Below are 27,604 nucleotides of genomic sequence, written 5' to 3' on the forward strand. Positions count from 1 at the left end.
CCAAATGCAAAAATAAAGCAAGCAGCATTTTTTGCGTTTGCAGTGGAACGGAACGCAGGCATAGTTTTGCCACGTGTCCAATCGCACTGCGGGAGGGGGGGCGTGGAAGCGGTGCCATTGAATTCAATGCACCGCCACGCCCCCTCCGGAACTTGGAGGGGTAGTTTTGTGAGGGATTGCGGTGTGTTCCAGCAGCTAACGCTCTGGAACGCACCGCATTCGGTGTGAACAAGCCCTAAGGCAGTGTGCTGCATCATTCCGCAATGCACATCAACACACAAAAATGAAACCTGACTTTAGAGTCTTTGCTGTGGCCTCTGAGTATATTTGAGAATGAATTACTTTACATTACAAGCAGCTAGAGAGGTCAGGGATGCCTTGTTTTAAAGCTCTTTTACTGCTTGTTCAGAATGTTAATACTTTAATGTCCCTAGTCTGGGCACAGGTGCACTTTAAAACATGGAAAAGGAAGCCAATCATGAAAAATAATAAGATATTCTATTTGGAGTTGTACAATCTGTGGCTTGGGACATGGAACGTTTAGAATCCATTTTCGTAATCCACAGATAATGAAATATGCAGTATATTTAATTATGATACATTGGCAGATGGTTCATTGCAGTCTATTGTGCAACTTTAACTTAATGGAAGCTTAACTCCAGGCAGATAAAAAAAAAAAAAAATCACCAAATTATGCAGTTAGGCATTCATTTCATGCATTTTTAAATGCAACTCGTGTAAAAACCTGAGTTAGACGCGCATTCAGCCCCCTGTACTGTAATTCTCTGTACAGCAGGACTCTTAGACCGGTCCTTTTAGCCTAACTTCCCCTCCACTGCAGCAGTCTAAGGTCTTGTCACTGTGTATAGGACGTGAGAACACTGAAAAATATACCGTGGCTGCAGCGGAGGAGGAGAAAAGTGGAAGGGACTGGTCTAAGAGCAAGCCGGCGTGGAGGTTCAGGTGAGTATAACTTTGTTCTTTTCGCTCCTAGATGAAAACGAGCATGTAGCCCCACTGCAAGGGTTAAGAAAAAGTTACCCCAGAGTTCTGCTTTAAATCCAGATACAATCTCAACATCTGTAGGACTCTCAAAGACAGAGAAAAGGGTTACTTCAGTAAAATTAGCCCACTAAATATTTCAAGAAAATATGCAAATCTCTAATACAGTGAGACTACAGAGGTACTTGAGGACCAAAGCTGAGAAATGTGTGCCAACGTAATACAGTAGAGTAAAATGTTATAACCAGCATCCCTGAATAATAACCATGTAATACTATACATACTGTACACATATATACATAGATAGATAGATAGATAGATAGATAGATAGATAGATAGATAAGGTATATGCTTTACCTCACACAGAGTGTTATAAATAGTTCTATTCCTTCCTGCGTATGAGTGAGGGCTTTTAAGTAGCAGCTACCGTCTATTTATGGCACCTAAAGCATATAATATTACTTCCTCTGGGGCCAAAATAATAAAGATGTAGAAAGGCAGGATACAATCTACACATTGATTGTTGGAAGATTAGACGCAACGCGACATGTCAGCATGGTGAGGTACAATGATATACGATACAGCAGTCAACAATTTAGACTTGGAAAAAGAATTTACAGAGTTTGCAAATCATTTACAAATTTAAATCTTTTGATTTAGTTAATATTTAAAACAAGCTGCTTCTAAATCACTCAAATAGTTAAAGAAGTCCAGGAAGTTAAAGAATCAACCCCTGCAGTGGGGGGTGCTCCTTTTGGTCTAGGGCATAAGTGTCAAACTCAAGGCCCGCAGTCCAGAATCGGCCCGTGACGGAATTATCTCTGGCCCGCCTGATGATAATTAATTATCATTAGATCTGGCCCTGCCCACTGGCAGCTCTCTCACGCTGCCCGCGGCGATTTTCATGGGACTGAGGAGCCGGAGAGCTGCTGCCAGCCAGGGGACTGATTTACCCAGCAGGCAGCGGCACAGCGTGACAAGGTCTAATGACCCATGACGTCATCACATCTACACAGTCTATTAGATGTGAAGACGTCAAGGAACATTCCACAGCCAGAGCAGAGGCAGCAGAGGTAAGCAGTCACCACTGCAGGGCCGAGGAGCAAGTGAGTGTCTTCTTTTTTACTTTAGACCCTAGAATGAAAGGCTTTGTGCCTGGAGTTCAGCTGTAAAGAGATACACCCTTACCAACTGACATACCAGAACCAGACAGGAAGTGAAGGAAAACCTGCAACAGGGATGAAGAATATGAAGGGAATTTATCTAACAGTACACTGGATAGTAGTAAAACATGGACTCTAATCCTAACCCACTCTATACAAAATTTAAGAAAAATGTTTTGGCTGAACATAAAAGAACATATCTACACAACTGCTCCACTTTTGATAAATTCCCCTCACAGTATCAGAAGATGAAGGCGCTATCAAAAGAGTAGACCAAGACCATCCACCAAAACTCAGTTACCTGGTAAGGAGATCATTACACTGGTCTACAAGGAGAAAGCCTCGGAAATGTAAGTAGCTAAATTTTATCAGAATTGGGTCACTAATAAAGGAAAATTAAGTCCTGAGTATTATTTGGCTCCAGTTTCCAAGATACAGCTTCAGGTCAAATTTGCATCAAAATAATTCAAAATTACGAGAGGGATGTGCTATTATGCTCCATAACTTTTCTGCAGAATGTGATATAGCAATGAGAATGGTGCCACACTAATCATTATAAATGTATCTTTTTATTAATACCAATAACATAACTTTCCATTCATTTATTGGTTTTTCATGTATCATTTTCATGCTTTTTGCATGGAAAAAGTGACAAGCTCTAACATCAGATTAAACAACAAAGTTCCACCTTTATTCGGTATCTAAACTGCGCTTTTTGGCTTTTCTCTTGAACTGCAGTAGGATGATCCCTGGAGAGATTCCAGCAGTAATCGGCAAGCTTGGACAGACTCCATTTCCCTTGGTATCTTTTCTCCATGGCTGCGATATCATGGTGGAATCTCTCCCCATGCTAATCACTCACTGCCCCACAGTTCAAAGGGAAATAGTCTAAAAGCAAGTGTAAGAAGTGAATTTTCAGTGACATGTTTCTTTTTTTCCCATGTGTTTTTCATAGTCATCTGTCTTGTTGTTGCCGAGAAACTTAGTTGCCATGGACTTGAAGGCTTCCCATGCCTTTCCTTTCCTTGCCGCACAACAGACGTTCAAACTTGTCATCTCGGAGAAGTACTCGAATCTGTGGACGAACAAAGATGCCTTCATTGATTTTGGCTTCACCAAGTCTTGGAAAATTTTCCTAGAGATATTGGAAACCTGCTTTTGTTTTGTCCAAAGCCTTTACAAAGTTGTTCATCAGCCCCAGCTTTATATGCAACGGTGGTTAACAACATTTTCTGAGAGTTAACAAGAGCTGGATTTTGAAGAAAAAAAATTTCCTGGCTCCCAGGACTGTCGTGATGGCCAGTCTTTCTTGCCATAATGAGAATCTCTGGCTCAACTGACCCATTCACAGAGGAAACATCAGTACTTCATCTATCCACCCTGCAGGCCAGGCAACAGGGCAACAACTTTCAAATCACCACAGAGCTGCCACTGATGTTCCTTATACTTTATATACCTCAGCAGCTGTTTCATGTTTTTGTATGTTTCTTTCATGTGGACTGCATGAACGACAGGAACGGATGGCAAAACTTTGTCTTGTGCAATAGAACAGCTTTTAGACTTGTTTTAGATGAAGAAGAATCTATGAACAATCTCCATTTATCTGGAGTGCGGGTAATGTTAAGGGCTGTCATTAAGCCATCAATATCATTGCAATAAACCAAATCCCCTTACACTAAGAAATACTGAACCAGATCTTTTTGGCGATCACAGAAAATGGAGATCCTGACATCACTCTGCATGATGTTCCATTGCTGTAATCTGGAGCCCAGTAGCTCTGCCTTACTCTTAGGCAATTCCAAATCACTGACCAAGTCCTTTAGTTCACTTTGTGAAATTAGATATGGTTCAGGAGGAGCATACGGTGGGCTAAAGTTTGGGTCCCCTGACATCGACGGCCCCGGATCAGCTGCATCCTGCTCATCGTCTTTATCTTTCACTTGTAAGCAAATATACTTGCCTGTGTATAAATCTTTATTGTGAAATATCTTGAAAACTTTAACCAACCAGCACCGTTATCACCTGTTTTCTAATTTATCTAATCAAAATATTTAAGAATTAACACATTTTATCTCGGAGGTCAATAATTTCCCAAAATTTGTAGACCAGTGAAATTAACAAACAGTCAAGGATACCTCTGAAGGAGCTAAAGGGATCCACAGTTAAAATGGAAGAAACCATCCATGGGACAATGATAACCCATATGCTTTTCAAAGTTGGGATTCATGTAATTGACCTACAAGAAAGCCATTGCTGAAACTTGTGAAAAGGGTTCACTAACGTTATCAGATTAAAAGTGAACTTTCAGGAAAAATGTTATGAGTGGTGGAAACCTAACACTGTTCATCATCCTGAAAGCACAATTTCCACCGTGAATCACGGTGGTGATGGGATCATCTTGTGGGGAAAATTCATATCAGCAGAGAGTGGGAAACTAATCAGGGTCCAATGTCCAATATCTTGGAAAGAAGTTCACCCTCAAACAGGATGATAACTGTAAACTTACAGCCATAGGCACACTAGAATAGGTTAAGGCTATGTTGACACCTAGGCGACACCTCACCGCGCGGCAATTGTGCACGATTCCTGAGTCAGGAGTCGCCAAGGTGTGAACCAAATGTGCTATGGGTGCCATTATTTTCTAATGGCACCCCAGTTGCACTGGGCTGATCGTGGAGTTTCCTGCCGCAATTCCGCCCGTGCTTCCGAACACAATCACGGCTAAAACAGGCGCACGTCATGTGTATCGCAAAAAGAAGGTACATGTGCCTTTTTTCTGTGATTGCCACGCGGATGTCACCCCACTGAAATCAATGGTGCCCGCATTGTACAGGACTGCGCGATCCACTAAAACCAAGAACCTGAACATGTTAGAATGTCTTTCCATTGAGAATTAGTTGCAAGCTTTGAAAATTGCTGTTCCCCCACAGGTCCCAAGCAGCCTAGCAGAGCTAGAGCAGTTTTTTTTTTTAAATGGGTAAAAATCACAATATCCATGTAAACAGCATGTATAGGTGTACACCAAAAGACTCAGAGCTGTAAGTGCTGCAAAATGTGATTCTAACAGGTATTAGCTCAGACAAATAATAAGGCAACTAACAAATATTTACATTTTTGTTAATCAACATTTGTGGCGACACAATACTTTCCAACTTCAATGTGTTAGGAGTATTGTATAAATCAAATGAAAAAAATCTGAGATGAATTCATTTCAGGTTGACATGTAGAGTCCAAGTGGGTTGATTATGTATTCAAAGTACCATATTAGTAATGTTAGAGCTGTCTGGTGACCACAGAGAAGAGTCAGAGCAGCAATAACGATATAAAAGAAATATTTTAAAACTGTGGTTTGGTAGTAGAAGGTACATATAATATGTCTTGCAATTTAGGTATTATGAACATGCAGAGGGGAATTTACTAAAATGGAGCAGACCATATCTGAAGCAGCTGTATATGACAACCAATACGCTTTTAACTTTCATTTTCAAAACTTAAAGAAGAACTTTGCCCACCAATGTAATGTCTACCAAAACAATTAATTCTAAGGCATGCCAAATCTAAAGGTTGCCAGCGCACTTATTTCAACTTACAACCAAACATTTCAGCCCCCAAATGGCTAGGTCATAGCTGATCACATGTGCAGCACCATGGCAACTACAACCCAAATAGAGGCAAGATGGCACCATTCTTGGCTGTAAGGGATAGGAGGATACAATCTGCTTTAACTGAACAGATTATCTGAAGATAGACGCTGACAGGTTGCCATGCACAGCTGCTCCAGACTTTGTCTGCTCCAGTATTTAGTTGTGCATGGTTACATGTTACTTGGTATAGGTACTCATGCTTTCTAGTAAAGCAAATAGACACAAAGTACAGCTGAGGAAAGAGCTGACCCATAGAATCGCTGAGAGTCAGACATGACTGAACAGGTAACACACGCAGCTATGCAAAGCAACCAATCTATTCTAACGTAACCAAAATGATTGGTTACTTTAGAATAGAGCATTTTGACCACCGTCACTGTTCACGCGCTGCCTTGGTAAATAAACACAATATGATCAAGGTAGCTTCTGTTCTCTCCTCAGTTGGCTCTGATGTGGAAAGGTAAAAATATAATTTAGACCTAGTTGTAAACATTGATGCCTAGTTCCTGACACATTTCCTGTTTCCGTTGGAAAAGTAATTAAATGAAGGAACAGTTTCCTTAGTTTAGCATCATAAAAGCATGAGCTCCATATGGCTGACCTGTACTACCGACACAAAAATCGATAGCACTCTACACTTATCACAGTTTAGAGATTCCTTTCCTGATATCAATGTGCTACTTATGTTAGAGCAGGAGTTTAACTGAAATTTTCTATCAGAGTTTACATAATTATTTGTAATACTAATGTAACTTCACTTAAAAGCAATGTAGGAAGCCACAAAAATGGCACATCTAAGGCTATCTATATAGGAAGCTACTGATTTTTATTGCTTATACCCATAGCAATTCTTTATTTCCTACCATCATACAAATGCATTATTCTCTAAAAGTTAGGGTGATGGCTATCATCGGTAAAACAGGGATCTGTGAGTTTACAAGCACAGAAGAAAACAATAATGATTTGTTTGACAAATGCAAACTCACCTCAAGGCCACTGCAATTTATACTACTTCATATATTGTCACATTAATAAACCAAAGCCATTATCTAATGATACTTTATGTATGGGTAAACAAAAGTAGTTGTCACTAGGGGGTATACAATTCAAGCAATTAGAGCTACCTGCAAATACTTGAAAAAGCTTTCATTGTCCCCCCCATGTCCCAATACTTGGCTGTACTGATCAGTCAAAGCGCCAGTGTGACTTTGTCTAATGAACCCTAAACTTAATGAGGAGAATGGGAATTCACACGTTAGCTTCAGTCACAAAGCAAAGCAACATACATTCCATTACAACAGCACAACCAAAAATAAGGTGTTCAGTAACAAATAGAGTTCTTAGAATGTGGAAAACCTTTTCATGGAATCACACTGTAAATGGCTAATTGGCTGTTGTAAAAGAATTAGGCCAGAGACCCCTAATGAAGCCCTATTGTAAAATTGTAATTCAAACTTTCCAGTTTACAGCACCTCCAGCAGGACATAGACCTAGGACCAGTAAACCCATTAGTGGAACATCTCTTAAAGGAGAACTATGGCCTAACCCTTTTTGGTCATAGTTCTCTTCAGTGTCACAGGAGGACATACTGTATACTAATGTCCTCCTGCGACCCAAAACTCAGTATATAGCAGGCTATTGCCCACTTAATGCTGAGAGCGCAGAGCCGACCTGCAGCCAGGACAGATCCGGACAATACTGTCGAGATCCACCCCGCTGGCTGATTGACAGCTGGTTCTGCCTCTCTAGAAGCAGAGCCAGCTGAGCCCACCCCCATCCCTATCCGTTTTTCCAGTCAGCACTAGAGAAAAACGGAGAGAGGAGGGGGGAATCCATGCAGGGAGTGGTGATTGACAGTCACCGCTCTCTGCAGGGAGAGGAGGGGAACGTCAGCCATCTGCGGTATGTGTTCGTTGACTTCCCAATCAATAGAGCCGACCTATGACAGCGTCAGTGTCACAGGTCAGCTTGAATTATGGGGGGTGAGTGCTAAAAGCTTTCGTAAACCTTCATTAAGCCAAAGTTCTAATGGTATCAGAAAACATGTATAAAAATGTAAAATGTGTGACTGGCATGAGATTCCACAATACATATCTGTGAGTCTGGTTTTTGAAATACACACACAGCTAAATTTAATACAATGAATACAACTTTTAAAACGCTAGTAATACAGTAATGAAGAAATCTTTTTAAAAAATAGCTACACTGATGTATTAGAAAATAAAAATTAATTTGATACCAGGCATGCCTATGTCATAATGTAAAGCAGGTGGCTGAGCACATTACTTTTCCTGATTGATGTGGGCATCTGGTTTATATTGTGCTTGAGCTCTATCAAATCAAAGTTTGATTCTGTGCAATATGCTGGTTGTCAGACTGTATAACATTGCCATCTGGAAATATTGATGTATTTAGAAAATCCGGCCTTGAGGAAGTGTCCCCTGACATACCACACCCCTCAGCTCTCTTCATTGGGTGGAGGTTGTCACAGTAAAGCCCTCTGAAGGGTCCACAAAAAGCTGCTGCAATTGGAAGTTGACAGCTCTCATTTTCCGCTGGAATCATTTCTGAAGGTCAGTGATTTTGTCCAAATGAGGCTTACTCTAAAGTGTATTGGACTCTACACAGAAATCAAAGACCAGGCAGTTTTCACTTTTTATCCCGTTTATGTAAATATTTGTGTACTGTTTTTCTTTTTGTCTGGCATAACCAAGGAGTAAAATAAGTATTTGAGCTAGTAGACTGCCTCAGGAATGGTGTGGAACCGATAAAAGCAGTGTCTCTTAAAGTATGGGCTGCAACCCAAACAGGGTTGCTCATTCTGTCGTCCACCCACTTTGCCACTCGCCCTAGTTTTTGGTTAACAGTGTTTACATGTCAGAGCGAGGGATGGAGCAACAGTGTACAGCCATGCATGTTGAATAGAGCTGCCTTCAAGAAGGAAACAGAAGAAGAGGAAAAGAGAGTTGTAAGAGGTGCCAAAGTGGGCAATGGGGATTCAAGGGTTATCAGTGCTGTACAAAGGCTGCAGAGGTTAGCAGTGGTCTGGTGGAAAAGGTTCAGTGCTGTAAAGGGGGTGTAAAGGTAAGCAGTGAAGGTGTAAAGGGGGCAGGGTACAGAGATTAGCGGTTGTAAAATAGGAGTGCAGAGGTCAGCAGTGGGGGTGCAGGGGTCAGCAGTGTTGTAATTGGGTGCAGAGCTAAGCAGTAGTGGACAAGGGTTGTTTTCTGGAAAGTTTTAGCATTGCAATCATCAATTTTAGTTTATGCCTAAAGTTGCTCTTCGACAGTTTTTGTTCCTAAACTAAATATGCAAGGACAGATCCTCTCTTTTCAGTATGGTAATATATCCCTATGTAGAAGTCATCTACCTAACTGGGCCACACACCAATTGAACAAAAACATTAAAAGCAACTATGTAGTTTGATGCCTTAGTAAATAATTCATTTAGATTGTATCCAATTATGTAAACCACAGTCACAGCTGTTGATAATTTTGCTGATCTGACAGAGCAGAATCTCCGTGTATGTAGCCAGCTTAAAGTGACATTAAAGTAAAAAATGTTTTCCCCTCCCCCCCATGTTAATGTTAGCACTTACCTTAAATTATGTATTTTATTCCGATCTTCTTCTTCTTTTCTGATGTTTTCATCTGTCCCTCCAGCGGTGCGGCGGCTCTCTGATCCAGCGCTGACACCTCTCTGCTTGCAGGCACTTCCGATCCAGCGGTGTCTGCATGCGGGTGCGCGTGTCTATAGACTTACCTTGCGTCTCTGCTTGTCTCCCGGCCAAGAGTCGGAACTGTGCATGTGCCCGCCCCAAGATCCTTTGCGGCCGAACAAACAGTTCCTAATTCTCGGCGGGGGAGCGCGCAAAGAAAACAAGGTAAGTTTAAACCGCTGTTTTATCGTTGTTTTTTTGTTTGTTTGTTTTTTTATGTTTGCCTATATCTACTGCTTGATAGCAGTAGGTATAGGTAAAAAAATGGGAGGCTTTAGAACCCCTTTAAGCTGAAAGGCACATACAAAATAACCATTATCCCAGTTCTGTATTCAATAAGGCTTTCTTAAATGTATTTTTGGAATGCAATTGGAGTAAGTATCAGAATTTGATTTTGAATGTATCAGCCTAATGTAAGTGTCGTCTGCTGTTTTACCCTCTTTTTTTATTTTAAACCTAATACAATATGAGAAGCCTTGTTTCTCTTTCTTAAGCATTGCACACTTACAGTATATACTGGTGCAGAAACATGCTGATGTGTTAATGGGCCATCCTTCTAAACAGAGCCCAAGGCCACAGAGGGAAGCAAATTTGATTCCATGGACAGGAGATTATGCAGACTTTTTGACTTGCCTTTAAACAAGTAATCATTATGATGCGACAAGGCCCAGTTCAGAAGGTGGTGGGTAGTGATGGTTTGGGGTCAACCCACTTTCCCTTGAGATCGCCCAAGCTGGCTCAAAACTGTGACCAACCCACCCCTCCACCAGCCCAGTTAGTTGCTACAGGCACATTCCCTGCTGCGCAGCTACACTTCACAAAGGGATGGGCCACAACTAATGGAACTGATTGGGCCAGGGGGAGGGGGCGCTCTTGGTCACAGTTTTGAGTGGGCTTGGGTGAACCCACTGGATTTGCACCAAGCCCCAGCTCATCACTAGTGGTGGCATTGCACCTGGAGTTCTAAATGATACACATCAGTGGATTTATTAATGATTCCAGCTTGCACATAGAGACATGGACTCATGTTTAATTTTGTTTGCTTTACACATTTTTTCACACAATGTTATGTGTGCTGCCTATTATTATATTTTTTGTCAAATTAATAAAAAATAAATGAATTATTCTCTCAGATAAGTAACTACTGACGCCAATTATCTATTTAGCTGCGAGAGAAAGTCATCCTTCTCACTGACCACCAATGTAAGGGGGATTATTCTTACTGACCAGCAATATAAGGGGCAGACATCCCACTGGTCACCAATGTAACAGGGCATCCTTTCAAATGAGCTTTTACTGCTGACCTCCAATCTGAAGGGGCACCTCCAGCTGTAAGGAAGGCCTTCTCCATGACCACCAATGTAAGCTGGCGGGGTCTCCCACTTACTAATAATGTAAGAGAGGCCCTTCTCCATGACCACCAATGTAAGGGTTGACCTTCTCCATGACCACCAATGTAAGCAGGCAGCTCTCCCACTTACCAGTAATGTAAGTGAGGCCAATCTCCATGACCACCAATGTAAGGGGTCATCACAGTCATTTCTGGCCATTTATTTTAGTTGTTCCATTTTTATGATTATTATTTAAAAATATGTTGTCATACAGAGAAGAGAGGTGTTAAAAAACTGATTTGCCCTGGGTTAAAATATGCTAAGATATGCCACTTTTCCTATTATTTGATTTATAATTATATCTACAACTTACTGATCATGCTGATATACCATGAGCTGTAGATAATAATTTTTAGTAGGAACCTGAAAATTATTTCAAGGGTTCTGCCATGGTAAAAAGGTTAAGAGTGGCTGGTCTATACTGTGCAGTAAGAACGTACATGAAGAACAAACGTTCTTTTTCCTGCTCATTTAACTGCTAGAAAGAAACACTTGCCTGTGTGCTTCATATGAATTGCCAGAAGAGTGAAGCAAAGAAATGAGAAAAGGTCATAACGAGTTCACGTTTACCCAATTTAAATAGATTCCCATTGTAGGCAGAAGCTGCAGCAAAAAATCTGTTCCACAATCCAGTAGAAGACCTGGAGGCCGCTGCATTTAACCAATTAACTGCTGCCTTAGAGGAAACAAGTGTACGGATAAATAATTTCAAAATAAGATCTATCAGAAAGAAACCTACCCACTCCTTGTAAACTCTAACTTCAAGATCAGAATTACATCTTCAATTCTTACCGCTGGAATTCAAAAAAAGTATGATGTATAGATTCTAAAATGGCAGCAACAGGATAACAAAGGCTAAATGTAAGTGGCTTATTTAAGTGGACCTAACATCACATATATATTTTTGTGCGCATGGATGGGAAATCATATGCAAGCCTAAAGCTGGGTAAACATTCTTATTTATTTTTGTACAACCCAAGGTGTGAATGAAAAAAATATAACAAATACCTCCATCCACGCTGTTTCTGATTCCTTCATCCCACTGGGAGCTTTGTATTCTAATAGCGGCACCGGAGGGGTTTGCTAACCCTTTCTGTACTGTGCTGGGTTATTTCAATTCAATTTGTAAAGTATATTTGAACACTGCCTGTCCTAACAAAGGGTTAAAGGATTAAAAACCTGGTTTCTGCATTGTATGTTAATGAAGTTAATGAAAGAAACACAGTTCACATAGTTCTGTCCTAAAGCCATACACTGTTCTATTTTTTCGTTGAGCCCGTAGGCGGAAGGAAAAAAATACAACAGATTCCTCTATCAACACTTACAAGCATTGATCGAGGAATCCCCGCTGTCTTCACTGTATCCTGACAGCAGCCCACAGCCGCTGTCAGAATACACAAACGGTGCTTGCAGCTGAGTGACATCAAGCATTATTCGTTTGAAGATTTTCAAAACGGGCTCCTTCGATCAGCTGATCGAGGGATGCCGGCTGAAAGGGTGCCGACTGTGGCAACCACTGTGCGAATTTCGGCCAGTTCCTGAAGTGTATGGCCAGGTTTAGTCTTTCTATAGGGACTGATCACTTGGAAGGTGCTCAGAAAAACCTTTTTTTCCACATAAAGTGTTGTGTTTTTCTAAAACTGCATTGGGGATATGTGGTCAGCTAATACTTAAGCAGTGTCTTGTAGGGTAGTTCTTTACAGGGGACATGAACTCTGATAGCTAGTCACCAGTATTGCCTGTGGTCTCCTTGCAGCTGATTTATTCCCACTGCTGACTCTCCATGCCTCATACCTCCCAGTGGTACCTAATTTGAAGGGACTGTCCCTCTTGTGGAACCAAATCCCTCTGTCCTTCTTTCCTCCTCAGTTGTCCCTATTTTTTGTCTGATGTACAGATATCTATGAAAATGTTCTGTTTAACTACCAAAAGTGTTATTCTGCACAAAAACCTTAATACTTTTGCTTAATTATCTCATTTGGAATTTTGAAAAGCCAGTATAAAGGAAATGTAATGGTGGAAAACAACAATTCTGGGTTCTACAAATTATGTTTGGCATATAAAATCGTAATGGTCCACATAACTGGGGAGTAGCAGGGGCGTGTCCTTAATACTAGGGATGCACCGAAATTTCAGATGCCAAAACATATCGTACGAAAATTGTACTTTTGGCAAAATTACAAAAGTACCATTTCTTGGCTGAAAAAAAAATGCGGCACAACCCCGGTTTCTCTACCTATCCTGTGACTGGCAGAGACTCAGGTGCGGGGAGAAAACAGCTGTCAGTTGTCACAGTAGGCTGAGCCAGCGGTGCTGGGGAAGAGTCAGCTATCAACGGTGCCTCTTGTCTCAGCCTCCTGTGACAGCAAGTCAGGACAGAGAGCGGGTTACAAGCGCTCAGCAATCAGGACTGATCGTTGAGTGCTTGTAAATAACCGAGGGCATAGTATGTTTACTGTGTCCCCAATTATGAATGAACAGGAAGTGCTCTACATGCTTTCCTGTTCATTCATGATTGTGGACATAGTAACTCATACTATCTCTACAGTTTATGAATGGGCAGAAACACTCAGTATAAAGGCTTCCTGTTAAATCATAACAGGGGCTGTAGAAAAAAAGAGATTGAGGACTCTATGTCCTCAATCTCTTTTTCTATTTCAAAAGGGAAATATCAGGGGTCTATTTAGACCCTTGATATTTCCCTAGAACCCCTGACAGTAAAGTAAGAAAATAAATAAATCAATTTAAAAAAATCTTTAAAAAAATCTTTTAAAAAGGTTCCGGTCTGAAAATTACATTTCGGTGCACCGCTACTAAAGCAATTGCAAGGAATGTATCAAAACTTGAGCAGACAAAATCTAGAGTAGTTGCACATTGTAACCAATCAGCTTCTAGCTTTCAACCAATCAGCTTCAACTGAGCAAACTGAAGATGAAATCTGATTGTTTACTTTGGGCAGCTGCTTCAGATTCTGTCTGCTCCAGTTTTGATAAATTCCCCCCATTGTGCTATCTTAGCAGGGGCAGGGCTCTGTTTCAGCAGCCTCCAGCAAGGAGAGCAGTGAGCGGCACAGAAGTGGCATCACCAAACCTTCTCGCAAATCTCCTGGGATTAACAGTCAGAGGCAGCAGTGCCTTAGATCTCACACAGCAGATACACAGCTACGAAGTTACAGCACCCTCACATACCAGAAAATTAACTTCTTTTTTTCAGGAGGAATGTCAGATAAAAAAGGTACATTTTTCAGGGTACAGTTTAGGTGCAAATAACTTTTCTAAATGTTCCCTATAACATAGTAGTCCACTTTAAGAATATATGTTGTAAAATAATGTTGAAGTGCAGTAACCAATTAGATTTTATTTTCCTCAGTTTACAGCAGTCATGACAGGTTCCTCAGGTTAATGCCTAGTTAACTGCTTTAACCCCTTCATGACTGAGCTTGTTTTTAGTTGCTGTTCGTAAATGACTGACACACTTTTGACATTTTTGCTGTGTGATTCTTCCACGTCAGTAATATACTTTCTTACAAAGTGCACCCACACATATTATATATTGTTTTTTAGAGGACAGATAGGGCTACATATTTATATCACATATGTGTGTCTAACGCCTCACTTAGGACAAATAAAATATAAAAAAAGAGAAAAAAAACGTTAAAAAAAACACTTTTTTCCCAGTTTTGATTTGTAGTATTTTTTTTACAACACCAGCACAGCTAAAAAAAATGCAATAAATACATTCATTTATTTGTCCCTTATTTTATTTTTTTTTACACATTTTTTTTACACTTTTCAAATTTGATTTTTTTTACACTTTTCACTTTTTTTTTTACTTAAAAATTGTATTTTATTTATTTAATTATATCAAGCAGTCATTGTGAATTAATCTCACTGTTACTGCTTGATAAATTAATACATTTTTGGTTATTATCAGGCTGCTTCAAACTTCAGAACAGCCGATAATAAGTTAGTGACACTGATCCTGCAGCAGTTCAGGATTCAGCTGTCACTAAAGGTTTTCTGATTGTTGCAACAACGATCAGCAAACTGAAACATTCTTCTTCCAGGAATAGATACATTATAGGAATAGACACATTATGTATCTATTCATGAAAGAAAAAAAGAAAAAAAAGCCAGTATAGCTTGAGAGAGATATCTCTCTCGATCTATACGAGCTGTCAGAATGCCGGCAAAAGCCGGCATGTGTGTCCCTCTGCTTTGACTCTCAGACACCCGATATTAAGGTATCGGGTGTCTGAAAAAGGTTAACCCTTTCATTAATGAATGCCTCTGTAGTAAGGGCAGCCATTAATGAATGTTAAAAGCTGATTCTCAGCGTTTAACAGCCCTCTAAAGAAGCAAATAACTCGTCACGTACAGTGTACGTGACAAGTCATTTGGTCCCTTTGTGGCTGGACGTACAGTGTACGTCTCCCGTCTTGAAGGGGTTAAAAGATCCCATAGGCTAGCACTGACTGGCTGTCTAACCAGCATAATCTCCATGAAAAACAAAAGACTATGACCGAGCCACATTCACGTTTATGTTACCTGAGCAATAAGTAGTATCTTTTTCGTACATTTGAAAGTACCAGCAAAGGAACACCAAAGACAACTGCAAAACTGAAACAGTTTGTGTCAGTCAAATGCCTAGTATGCAGAATAACTGCCAACTATGAATAAAAGCCGTATGACAACACACCCAATCCCCATTCTATTCCATGCTATGTAGAGGTCAAGTTTCTAAGAAAAGTCTGTCTTTTGAACAATGCTATTTCTCCTCTTCTGTCTTCTCACTGGAGAAAGAATTTGCAAGGGTAAAAAATAACCCACGTCTGTTTATTTTTATTTGCTGAAGTTTTCACAAATCAGCCCCACAGTATGTTATGAAGCTCTGCTGTCTAAATTCACTCTATAATCTAGTTTAGTTGCCACTAGCAAGTAATCAAATGTTTCCATTCAAATGCTATGCTGCAGCAGAATTGAACATGAAAATCTGCTATCAGCAACAAAGACGCTTTCCATTCCTCTGACCTTTATATATTGGGCTCAAATTAGGTTCCATTAACATATGTATTTTTGTGCATATAAATAATTCCTCACACGGGCCTTGTGAACTTAGTGCCTTTGAGCTAAGTGGTGTTCAGAAATTGGATTTGGGCTTTTTGAGATACATTGAGGGCTTGTTTTGTTGAATACTTGTTGTCTCTGTTTCTTTTTAGACTCTTTTAGTATTTAAAAACATTTTTTTTTCCTTTTCGGTCACTTTTTTTTTTTAAACTGCCCTTTCCCCCCCCCTCTGGTTTACAGATCTCTGGTTAGGTGGAGGTTAATTGATCCCAGGTGTCTCTCATTGAGCAGGTGTAATATAAGCAAGTGCACCACTCACATTGAGCTTCCAAACAAAGTGCCTTTGAGCTAAGTGGCGTTCTAAAATTGTTGTTGAAACAATTGGAGTTTGAACTGTAAGTACTAGCTTTAATTTCCTATAGCTTATATAAACATTGTAACTGAGATGATGTATGTTAGTATGGTTGAAGGGTTTGTTCAGTGCACACTGTGCCACATGTATACACAAATGGAGCTACAGCTCCAGGGTGAATACCGCTGTGACAGATGTGAGCAGGTTGCACTTTTGGAAGCTCACATTAGAGATCTGGAACAGTGAATTTAACACTGAGGAGGCTTGACAACCTTGAGAAGTCTGCTGCTCACAGAGCAGACAGTTCATGTGGTTAATCTGGAGGGTAGAGGGGTAAGTGAGGATGTCTTGGTCTATGTTGGGACCAATGACAAAATACATGGATAATGGAGAATCCTTAAAAATCAATGTAAAGAACTAGGTTGCAAGCTGAAGGGAAGGGCCTAAAAGGTAACATTCTTTGGAATATTACCTGTGCAATGCACAACACAGGAAAGACAGCGGGAGCTTAGGGAGCTAAACGCATGGCTGAGGACCTTGTGTAAGAGGGAAGGCTTTGGGTTTCTGGAGCACTGGCTTGACTTTTCATTGGGCTGTAACATATAGGGGGAGAGGTTCATGGGAGGGTTGGAAGAGTATTTAAACTAGGAATGAGGGGGAGGGAGAGATGGCATATAATGGGGTAGATAAGTCAAACAGGGGTCAGGCTATAATGGAGGGTGGAACAGTGAAAAAAGGGGTGGGAGAAAAATGGAACTGGATAAGGAGATTCCCGTGTTGCAAACAAACATTAAAGATTATAGTACTAATTGTAGTACAAAAAAGATACAGCTATTACAAGTGAAAAATGTAAAAATGGCTTGAATTGTTTGTTTGCCAATGCCAGAAGTCTTTCAAACAAAATGGGAGAAGTGGAAGCTTTGGTGCATGAGGAGAACTATGATATCATTGGTATTGCTGAGTCTTGGCTTGGATCTTCACATGATTGGGCTGTTAATATTCCTGCCTATGCTCTCTTTCAGAGAGACCGGTTAACACGAAAAGGTGGCGGGGTTTGTCTCTATGTGAGAGGTGATCGAAAAGTGAGTGTGAGAGAGGACTTTGTTGATGGTGAGTGTGACGGTGCTGAGGCATTATGGGTGGAGTTGCATAATGGTATGCATAATGCAAAGGTAATTGGAGTTTGTTACAGGCCCCCCAGTGTTAATAAAGAGATAGAGACTCAGCTCCTTACACAGATAGAAAGGGCTGCAAGGGCGGGGATAGTAGTATTAATGGGAAATTTTAACTATCCTGACATTGACTGGCATAATGGCACTGCTGGAACAGTAAAAGGGCGCACATTTATAAATGTATTGCATGACAATTTTATGGTACATTATGTAAAGGCCCCAACTAGAAATGATGCTCTGCTAGATCTGGTAATCTCAAACAATGCAGAGCTTATTACAAATGTTCATATAAAAGAACATCTGGGTAGCAGTGGCCATAATATGATTTCATATAACTTAAGTTGTAAACAACATGCGCATACTGGAAAAATAAAATCACTTAACCTCAGGAGAGCAAATTTTCCCATGCTGAGGGCTGCTCTTGAAGACTTTAAAGTGACATTAAACCCTCAGATTGTTTTACATAAACCAATACTGTAATGTGTGCCTTACTGTTATCCATGGTTGTTTCCCTTCTCTTTGCTGCTCTTCCTTTTAAATCCTCATGTCTTCTCATGCTTGGGGAGAACTTCCCTTTTCAGCTCAGGGCCTCTTCCTGTAGTGCTGGCTCAGGTTACAAGCCTATACAAATCTATACACAGACACCGTGTATCCATTCCTGAGACAAGGCAGTCTGCTGCAAAACAGAAGTTCTGCAGAGCATGAGAACAGATACAGATTTAAAAGGAAGAGCAGCAAAGAGAAGGGAAACAACCATGGATTACAGTAAGGCACACATTACAGTATTGTTTATGTTAAAAAATCTGAGGGTTTAATGTCACTTTAACTAGGAGGGAATATTTTCATCACAAAACACAACATGAAAATGGGAATGTTTCAAATCAATTGTTCACAAACATACTGAAAAATATATTCCTGTAAACAATACGCTTAAAAGGCTAAAAGTAAAACCCATGTGGCTCACATCCATGTTAAAAAAAGCCATAAGCAATACGAAAACGGCGTTTAAAAAATATAAGAATGAAAGAGCACTGTCATCAGTTGAAAGCTACAAAGAATATAACAAAATATGTAAATGGAAATAAAGATTCAAAACGAACGACAGGTTGCAAAAGAGTGCAAAATTAACCCACAAAAAATTATTGAAATACATTAATAGTAAAAAAAAAATCAGGTCTGAGCATGTAGGCCCCCTTAAAGGATAACTCAGAGTTGGTAACTGGAGACAAAGAGAAGGCAAATCTATTAATTACTTTCTTCAGCATCATACACTCAATGGGGAGTATGTTTGGGGGAGTCAATGATGGAAAAAGATCTGGGTGTACTGGTAGGCTATAGACTCAATAATAGCATGCAATGTCAAGCCGCAGTTTCTAAATACTCTCTTGTATTAAAAGGGGTCTAGACTCCAAAGATAGAGACATAATCTTGTACAAAGCATTAGTAAGACCTCATCTGGAGTATGCAGTTCAGTTTTGGGCACCAGTTCACAAAAAGGATGTTGTTGAACTGGAGAAAGTGCAGCAAAGGGCGACTAAACTCATAAGAGGCATGGAGGAGCTCGGCTATGAATAAATATTAGCTGAACTGAATTTGTTTTCCCAGGAGAAGAGGCGATTAAGAGGGGACATGATCACCATGTATAAATGGTCCATATAGTGAACTCGGTGCCAAATTATTGACTTTAAGGTCACGACAAAGGACAAGGGGGCACTCTGTGTCTGGAGGAAAAGAAGTTTAATATAATTATTTGTTTTAGATATCATAACCCATACATCTTACAGATAACTTCTGAGAGACCCCTTACATGTTATGGTAAACTGGTAGAAGACATCAAGTATATTGTAGAAAACTGCTACAGTCTGCTTGCTTGTTACAAAGTGGGAAAAGTGTCATTAGGTCCAATTCACAAACCTAACACAGCAGGGTTAGGATCTGTATTTTCAGAAAAGAGACATGTATTTTCATCTGAATCCACTGAGATCTGAAAATTACAGTCGCATGGCTAAAAATAAACTTCCTTACCATTTTGTAAAGTTTTTCAATTGAGCATTTCAATATCTGCAACAAATACCTCTGCATATAATAGACCAATTTGTAGTACGTGGTAACTCCAACAGAATATAGGTTCAGTTCATGAATCTTTAGGCTGGGTTCACATTTCCAAAGTTCGGTATTGCAGGCAAGTTAACATGTTAAGTTGCGCATTCACTTTGCTGCGTGAATTTAGGCTGTTTGGGGACCTTTCTAATTATTGTTTCAGTCTTCAGAACTGTGAACTTCTTGATGTGCCCCTGTCTGTTGCTGAAAGGAAATGTTTACGTAATTCTTTCTTGTTCACTCTGAAATCTGAGTGCATTACTTATCTAGGGGTACATATATGTTCCAGTTTATCGAGTCTCTACTCCGTTAATTATGCCCCCTTGCTAAGGTCTTTGGAAAATACACTTCATTCTTGGATGAATTGACATCACACTTCGTTTGGTAGAATTGCATTGTTCAAGATGCATTTACTTAATCGCTGTCTATACCTCTTCCAAACCCTACCCATACTCTTCCTACCCATAACTTTTGGAGGTTACAGTCGGCTGTGCTGCATTATATTTGGAGGGGTAAAAGGACCCAGACTACGTTATACTATCTTAACAAGGAAGAAGGAACATGGAGGGGCTGCCCTTCCTGACTTAGAGTCGTACTATAGGGTTACTCAATTGTCCCATTTAGTTGACTGGTTCAATTTGCAAGATCCTGCACTTTGGGTACTTCTTGAGAGGGACCTATCCCCGGCCCCGCCTGACGAACGTTCCATGGCTCCCGACATCTCAGCGACCCCGCTCGGCAAATGGAACTCCTCTACAGTTTCCTCAGTCTGGGAGTGGTCTGCGGAACTGTGCCAATTATTGACATCTGAAGAGTTCATAGGGGGAGCGGACTGACCGCTCTGATGTCTTTTTGGCTAGATGGATGCCCTGGATCTTATTTTTTGATTCGGGGGACAATAGGACCCTGACATGAGCTTTTTGGTTATTTTTTTATGGTCCTGTAATTTTGGCTGTGATCCCGTAAGGATTCTTGGCTGCCTCGTGGTGGATATTGAGTTGACACATACAGCCAGGTGGATGCTATTCACATGGCACTAGAGCCCCTAGATGGCTATGAAGAATATAGGAATAGGGTAGGAATTTCCTATACTCGTCAGTGCCATTTAAGGCGCTAGTGCCATGGGCGGAACTATTATTATTATGATACAGGATTTATATAGTGCCAACAGTTTGTGCAGCGCTTTATAAAGTTAAGGGAGACACTATAGTCAAAATACATTTTATGAATAGAGGGTTAGGAAAGCCCTGCTCGTGAGCGTTTACAATCTAAAATGCACCTTCAATGAGGATGATGACAATGCAAAATGCATGTAAAAAAAAAGTATAATTTTTTTAAAAGCATCTAAAATGCATCAAAATGCACTACACCTTAAACTCACCACACCACTCACACAGATGTGAGAATAACCCGCTACATGGCACCCTATGTACTGACACCCACCTGCAAGCAGAATAGGTTTGTTTCCATTGAGCCACAAAGGTAATAAAATAAAGAAAAAAAACAACAGGTCAACATGCAAAGATGACAGTGGTCTTCATTTTTATAACTATTTTTATCCAGATGCAAAATCTATTAACAAGAAAACTGAAAAAAGTAGCAGTTTGTTCATTAAGCTTACACTCATACCTCACGCTATGCAGTTGTACTTCGGAGCATTTTATGTGTGTTTTAGACACTTTTTACATGTTAAAAAGAATGAAATGAAAACCTGGAAGGTGTGTTTAGCTGGAAACCACACCAAACACACAAGAAAGCACAATCCTTTTTGAAAAATGCCAAACTGAAAGGCCAAGGTGTGAATTGTGCATTTGGGGAAAAAAGTTAGAGAAAAGCCCCCTCACCACCTTCACTCATTACTGCTATGATAATTTTGGGTAGCCCCATTGTCTGTGAATAAAATAGTAGTGGACCCCAAACTGTGGCCCCTGGCTTGCCTCTAACCAGCCCTCAAGGCACCTATCTGTCCACTGACACCATTGATAGGGCACCATTTCCCCCCAACTGACACCAACAATGGGGCACTATTTATTTCACTGACATCCACAATGGGGAACAATTCCTCCCACTGTCTCTATTGATGGGGCACAATTCATCCCACTGACAGCATGGATGGGGTACAATTCCTCCCACTTACAGCATGGATGGGCCACAATTCCTATCACTGGCAACATAGAGCACTATTCCACCAACTAAAACAATGGGGCTCTAATTATTCCATTCTCCAATAATGGGACACTATTCCTCCCACAAACAACAATAGAGTGCTATTCCAGCAACTGGCACCAACAATGGGACACAATTTCTCCCAATCACATCAAGGACAGGGCACTACTTCTCCCACTGACTCCAACAACAAGATTCAATTTCTCCCAGTGACACCAAAAATGGGGCACAAATTCTCCCACTAGAATTAGCCGACAACAAGGCACTATTCCTCCCACTGACAATAACGATGGGGCACTATTCCTTCCACTAAAACCAACAGTGTGGTACTATTCTTTCCACTGGCACTGATGAGGCATTATTCCTCTTCCCACTGACCGCAGGTACTAGGTTATTTCTATGCCCACTGAACACCAAGCATGGGGCATTTTTTTTACCTCAATTGACCAAGCATATGCCATTGTTTACTCTCACTGACACCGGGGAATGTTCTACTGCCCACAATGTGGCCCCCCTGAATTCTGAAGGACGGTGAACTGGCTCTTAAGAGAGTTTGAGGACCCTTGTGATACAGTGTCTTTAAAGTGCTAAAGACCCACTTATACTCACTCAACTCCTTTAGCTCTGGGAGTCAAACTCTTAGAAAGCTCTATGTCAGATGTTGTAGGAGCTTACACAACATTGGTGATGTCCTGCTCAGGAAGGGGCGTGTTCAAGACAAGAAAGCTGGGCTACAGAATAGTTACCTAGCTTGAGGATCCTCTGATCTGGACCCTGGCATGATAATTCAGGGAATGGGGCAGATGACCACAAGATGGGGCCTGAAAATCTGGCAGCCTCCAATATAACAAGATAAGAATACACTACGAAATGATTACATGATTGAAATAAACGCAGATGACCTTCACTCTTTACTTCACTAGGAAAGCAAACTGAGATTTTCACATCACACAGTAGTGAATCAGGTCTGCAGTTTGTAAGTAATTCATGTGCTGAACTATATATTAGTTATTCTTGCATAGCAAGGACATTTGGCAAAGGTTTTAGGGGTTCCAAATTTTACAAATCCTTCTCAAGTAGAGTTTGCCTTTAATATATAATTACTGGCTGATTATACAGTCATCACTTAGACCAGGGGTGGACAAATTAAAGGAATTCAGGAATCAGTCAGTGCAATCCAGAAGCCAGCAGGATTTTCTTAGGAGCCAACACCATTGATAACAACTAGAGAAAACCTCAAAACTTAGGCGCTAGCTGTCATACGGAAGAGCATTGACTACGTGGCTCCTGGGATTTGTCCAGCCCTGTATTAGCAGTAATAAAATACAGATTTTACACGGTAATCTTCAATAGAGAACCAGCACAGTACTGAAAAAAATTGTATGCACGCTGGATCCAGTTGGCTCTTTAAAACTGAATTTATGTAATGTGACATCTGCCATGAACTAACATCCACTAATTTAATGACGCATTAAAAACAAACCAGATCTTGATGCACGTATTCCGGCAAGCCATTCTGTCTTGTTTCTATATTTCTAGTACCTTGTCTTTCTTACTGACAGTTGCTCTGTAATGCCACAGGCTCTGAATAAAATTGATGGAGACACATCTGACATAAATAAAAATTGCCGTCATCCTCTAACCCTGTGGTGAGCAAACATTTAGATTCTATAATCTTCAGATGCGGTCTCTGACCACAGCAGTGCTTCAAGCCTTCCTTTATCGTTTTTATTTTTTAATGTACAAATGGAAGCTTAAAAAAAATTGGTTGCTACGGACAACATACTCTTTCATTCCTGCTGCGGTCACTGTCATTGGGTACGCATCAATATAAGATCTTAATCACACTTAATGACCAAGTGCAATGTGCAAAGAGTGACAACACATATCAACCACTCAGAATTCAGCACTGATCGGGCCACAGTGACCTGGAAACTAACTGGCTATGCTTTGTTGCTATGGCTCGGTTTTCACTTCATCAATAAATAAGCCTAAATATATATATAGATATAGATATATATATATATATATGAGTAGGCAGCAAGCACTGTGCAGACTGTTGACGCTATATAAATCCTGTATAATAATATATAAACACATAAATATAAATATATACACATAAAAATATAGATATTTACATTTGTGGCTGGCCATACAGTATCGAAAGGCCAAATGATTCGCCATTAACGCAATCCTCTCGTGTAAACAAACACTTGAGATGCCAGCCGTGCACTGGCCACTGACACAACACCTCTCATGCCAGCCGTATGTCTTCAATCAGTACGAAATCAAACATCACATCTCCTTCAGCCTGTCCCAGCACAATTAAATGGGAAATCTCCGGGAGCCCTAGCACAATGCTCTTCAATGACCTCCACACAAGGTGACATTAGAGGCAAAGGAAGAGCGTGGAAGCGTACAATGCCTGCCATGTACAGAAAATCATGCCTCCAGCTCCTCACTACACAATTGTTTGCAAAGTGACTGAAAGCAGACGAGGACAGAGGGTAAGCTGATGCTATGTCATCCTGTCCGGTTATACAAGTGAGCTGATACAACACAATAGTGCACAGTGCAGTGATGATGTGCAGATTGTGGTCACTAAAGCTGCCCATATACCAGAGCAATTTTATTTTTAGCAGATGTTTACGAAATTTGGTAAGTCAACGATCACTTTGGAATGTATGGATGAAAATTTGGAAAGGCTTAGGATGGAAAATCTTTCTTCTTTGTTAGCTGAAGAAACAAATGTCTAATTGTGATTCCAGTTTGGGGAAAAAACAATAATGTGCATGTGCTGGGCACCAAAGAAACCTCTGGGATTCCATTCAAGTATCAGGTCTGGGCTTTGCAGTGAAATTAGTTGACTCAATGATGGTAAGATAGAATGCTCTGACCAACAATTTTTTACAATTCTGAAAAAAAGTTTGAACGCAGCGTTGTGCAGCCGGCTTACATCTTGAAGCAGACAATTTGCTGCCAGGGAATATGGCCCAGTGGGCATAGAAATTACCTAGTACCTGCGGTCAGTGGGAAGAGAAGAGCCTGAGTACCGGCTTTGGGTACCAATGCTCATCTCCAGTTAGGTGTCCTAGCTCACTGGTACACGCTGGGTACCATCGCCAGTGTGACGCGGCGCCGCTGCTCAGTGACACCTCGGGTAAAAATGAATTGCAGTGAAAGAGATGGAAAAAAACAAAGCCTAATCTGTGTAACGCCATCTCTGCAACTGATGTCATCTGAAAGGTACCAGGAACTGCAATGATTGTTCTCTGCAGCTAGATCTGTACTATACAGACTGCTAGGAAGTCCATTGCATTGTGTCTGCACTGCAGTAAGTTACTGATACCCTCCATAGATAATCAGACCTGTGCAGCTTCCAATGCTACCCTGGCACAGCGGGTGTCGCTGCCATCACAACGTTTACCTGGTAGCTGAGGGCACTCTCGGGCTCGCTGCTTCCTGCGGGCATGGCTGACGTACTGGGACTGCCCGTTAGTTCTCCTGCTGAACGGATGCCGGAGATGTGCTCGTCTTCTCACTCCCGTCTCCCATGGAATGGGATGTATCTGATCAGGACCGATCTAGAGGCTGCTCGCTGCTCCCCGATACTGTCATTCAATGGGCGAGCTCTGCCATGTCACCCGCAGAGCCCAGCATGGGGAGGGCTGCCAAAGACGATGCGTACGAATGGGGAGCAGGTGGCAGCCGTACAGAAGCAGCGGAGACGAGCGAGAACACAAGGAATGCTCAGCCCAGCAAGCTGCAAGAGGAGGGAAGAAGCATGACAGAGGCTGTATGGAGGCCACACCCGCTGAGGACGAGGAGAAGAGCAGCCCCTGTGTCCCTATAGATGTGACCGACCCTCAGCCTTTCTACAGTCATGTGTGCAACATCTCCAATATGTCACATACCTAGGTGTAAACAACCCACCTGTGCCCCTCCAAAATCCATACCAGACCCTTATCCCTCATAGAAGACTGGTATGGATTTTAAAGGGGTGCCACCACATAAAAAAATGGGGTTCCCCCTTCACATGAGGCTCTTAAATCAGGAGCCCTCCTTCACACCAGAATACCCACATTCACCTCAGAATCACCCCTTTCACATCAGAGTTCCCCTTTACATTAGGATCTCCTTTCACATTAGGAGCCCCCTAACATCACAAGCCCCCTTCAAATCAGAACCTTCCCCTTCACATCAGGAGCATTCTTCACATCAGGTGCCCCCACTTTTGGATCAGGAGCCCCCTTTTCAATTAGATCTCCCTTTTCATATCAGAGTCCCCTCTTTTCACACCAGAATCCCCCTTTACGTCACAAAAGCCCCTTCACTTCAGAAGCCTGTCTGCACCATAGAAAGGCATTACTCTGTGCGAAGATTTTGAGGCACTCATGAAAAAGCTAGAAAGCACCCCAGGTGCCACGTCATCCTGGTTGAGACAGGCTGGTTTAGCACAATGCTATGATGTCAATGGGCCCTTAAATTGGCCACATGTGTTACCTTCCTATTGTGTGATATTGTTCAGATTCACAAACAACTGTGCAGCGTGAGGGCATCCCCCAACAATGAAATCAATTTGTGTCCAGTCAGCAATGCCCTCATGCTGTATTGTATTATCAGACTGCATAGTGTGTGGCTAGCTTTCCTCTAATGAATGGCATACACACAGACAAAAGCACTGAGTTATTTTACTAAGGTTGCCATCAACCTAATAATCCAGACACAGCAGCGAATACTTTAGGACAATGGTCAGAAACTATTTTTAGAAGTTATAATGCTGCAGGAGAACCACTTAAAGGGGCACAAAAGAAGACATAGTGGATACCTCTTATGTGCACATGGTGGATACCTCTTATGTGGACATGGTGGATACCTCTTATGTCGACCCTCAGATTCCTCAGGCAAATAGTCAGGTAGGGTCTACCTTCAAGGAATGAGATTTGCAGCAGGAAAGGAATGTGTGGCAACAGAGCTTGCACACACATTTTCTCATAAATGTGACATGGAGTGCTTAAAGTAACATTAAACCCTCAGATTTTTTAACATAAACCAATACTGTAATGTGTGCCTTACTGTAATCTATAGTAGTTTCCCTTCTCTTTGCTGCTCTTCCTTTTAAATCCTCATATCTTCTCATGCTGGGGGAGAACTTCCCTTTGCAGCTCAGGGCCTCTTCCTGTAGTGCTGGCTCAGGTTACAAACCTACACACAGACACCATGTATCCATTCCTGAGACAAGGCAGTCTGCTGCAAAACAGAAGTTCTGCCCAGCATGAGAACAGATATAGATTTAAAAGGAAGAGCAGCAAAGAGAAGGGAAACTACCATGGATTACAGTAAGGCACACATTACAGTATTGGTTTATGTTAAAAAAATCTGAGGGTTTAATGTCACTTTAATCCTGGCTTGTCAGAGTTGCCAACCCAAAAAGTTATGTGGTTATGAACAGTAGCCCCAGAAAGTAACAAAGAACTAGTTGCCACAACAATACTGTATTCTCTATTGTAACATCTTGGTAATGATACTATGTATTGACACTTTACCATCATATGTGACCAGAGCAATGATTGGACAGGTTGGCATCACACTGCAGGGTTAGTGTACAGTTTCCATGGTTTGGGAGGCATTTAAAAAATATCAGTATTAAAATACGCTTTAAATTATTATATGGCTAGAACACCATATGCTTGAACGCACAAAAAAACAAGCTTAGAAGCTTTCAGAGCACTGATACCCAGCCTGCAGACCAAGGGCCACATGTCGCCCTTTGGTGCTTGTTGTGCGGCCCTTGGACCCAGTGGGGAAGCTAGACATTCTGTCACCTGGG

At 41.1% G+C, this 27,604-nt stretch overlaps 1 protein-coding gene across 1 annotated transcript in view; it reads right to left on the bottom strand.

Moving 5' to 3' along the window:
• The window catches only part of LOC108794394 (electroneutral sodium bicarbonate exchanger 1), a 168,597-nt gene extending 143,024 nt beyond the window's left edge, over positions 1–25,573 (bottom strand). Inside the window, exon 1 of the mRNA XM_018565421.1 lies at positions 25,202–25,573. Within this exon, the coding sequence (XP_018420923.1) occupies positions 25,202–25,246 (45 nt within the window). The 5' untranslated portion in view covers positions 25,247–25,573. The remainder of the gene's footprint in view (positions 1–25,201) is intronic.
• Between the last annotated feature and the right edge of the window lie 2,031 nt (positions 25,574–27,604).

Source organism: Nanorana parkeri, unplaced genomic scaffold (assembly GCF_000935625.1).
Source record: "Nanorana parkeri isolate BGI_ZX_2015 unplaced genomic scaffold, ASM93562v1 scaffold846, whole genome shotgun sequence".
In the NCBI taxonomy this organism is placed as follows: domain Eukaryota; kingdom Metazoa; phylum Chordata; class Amphibia; order Anura; family Dicroglossidae; genus Nanorana; species Nanorana parkeri.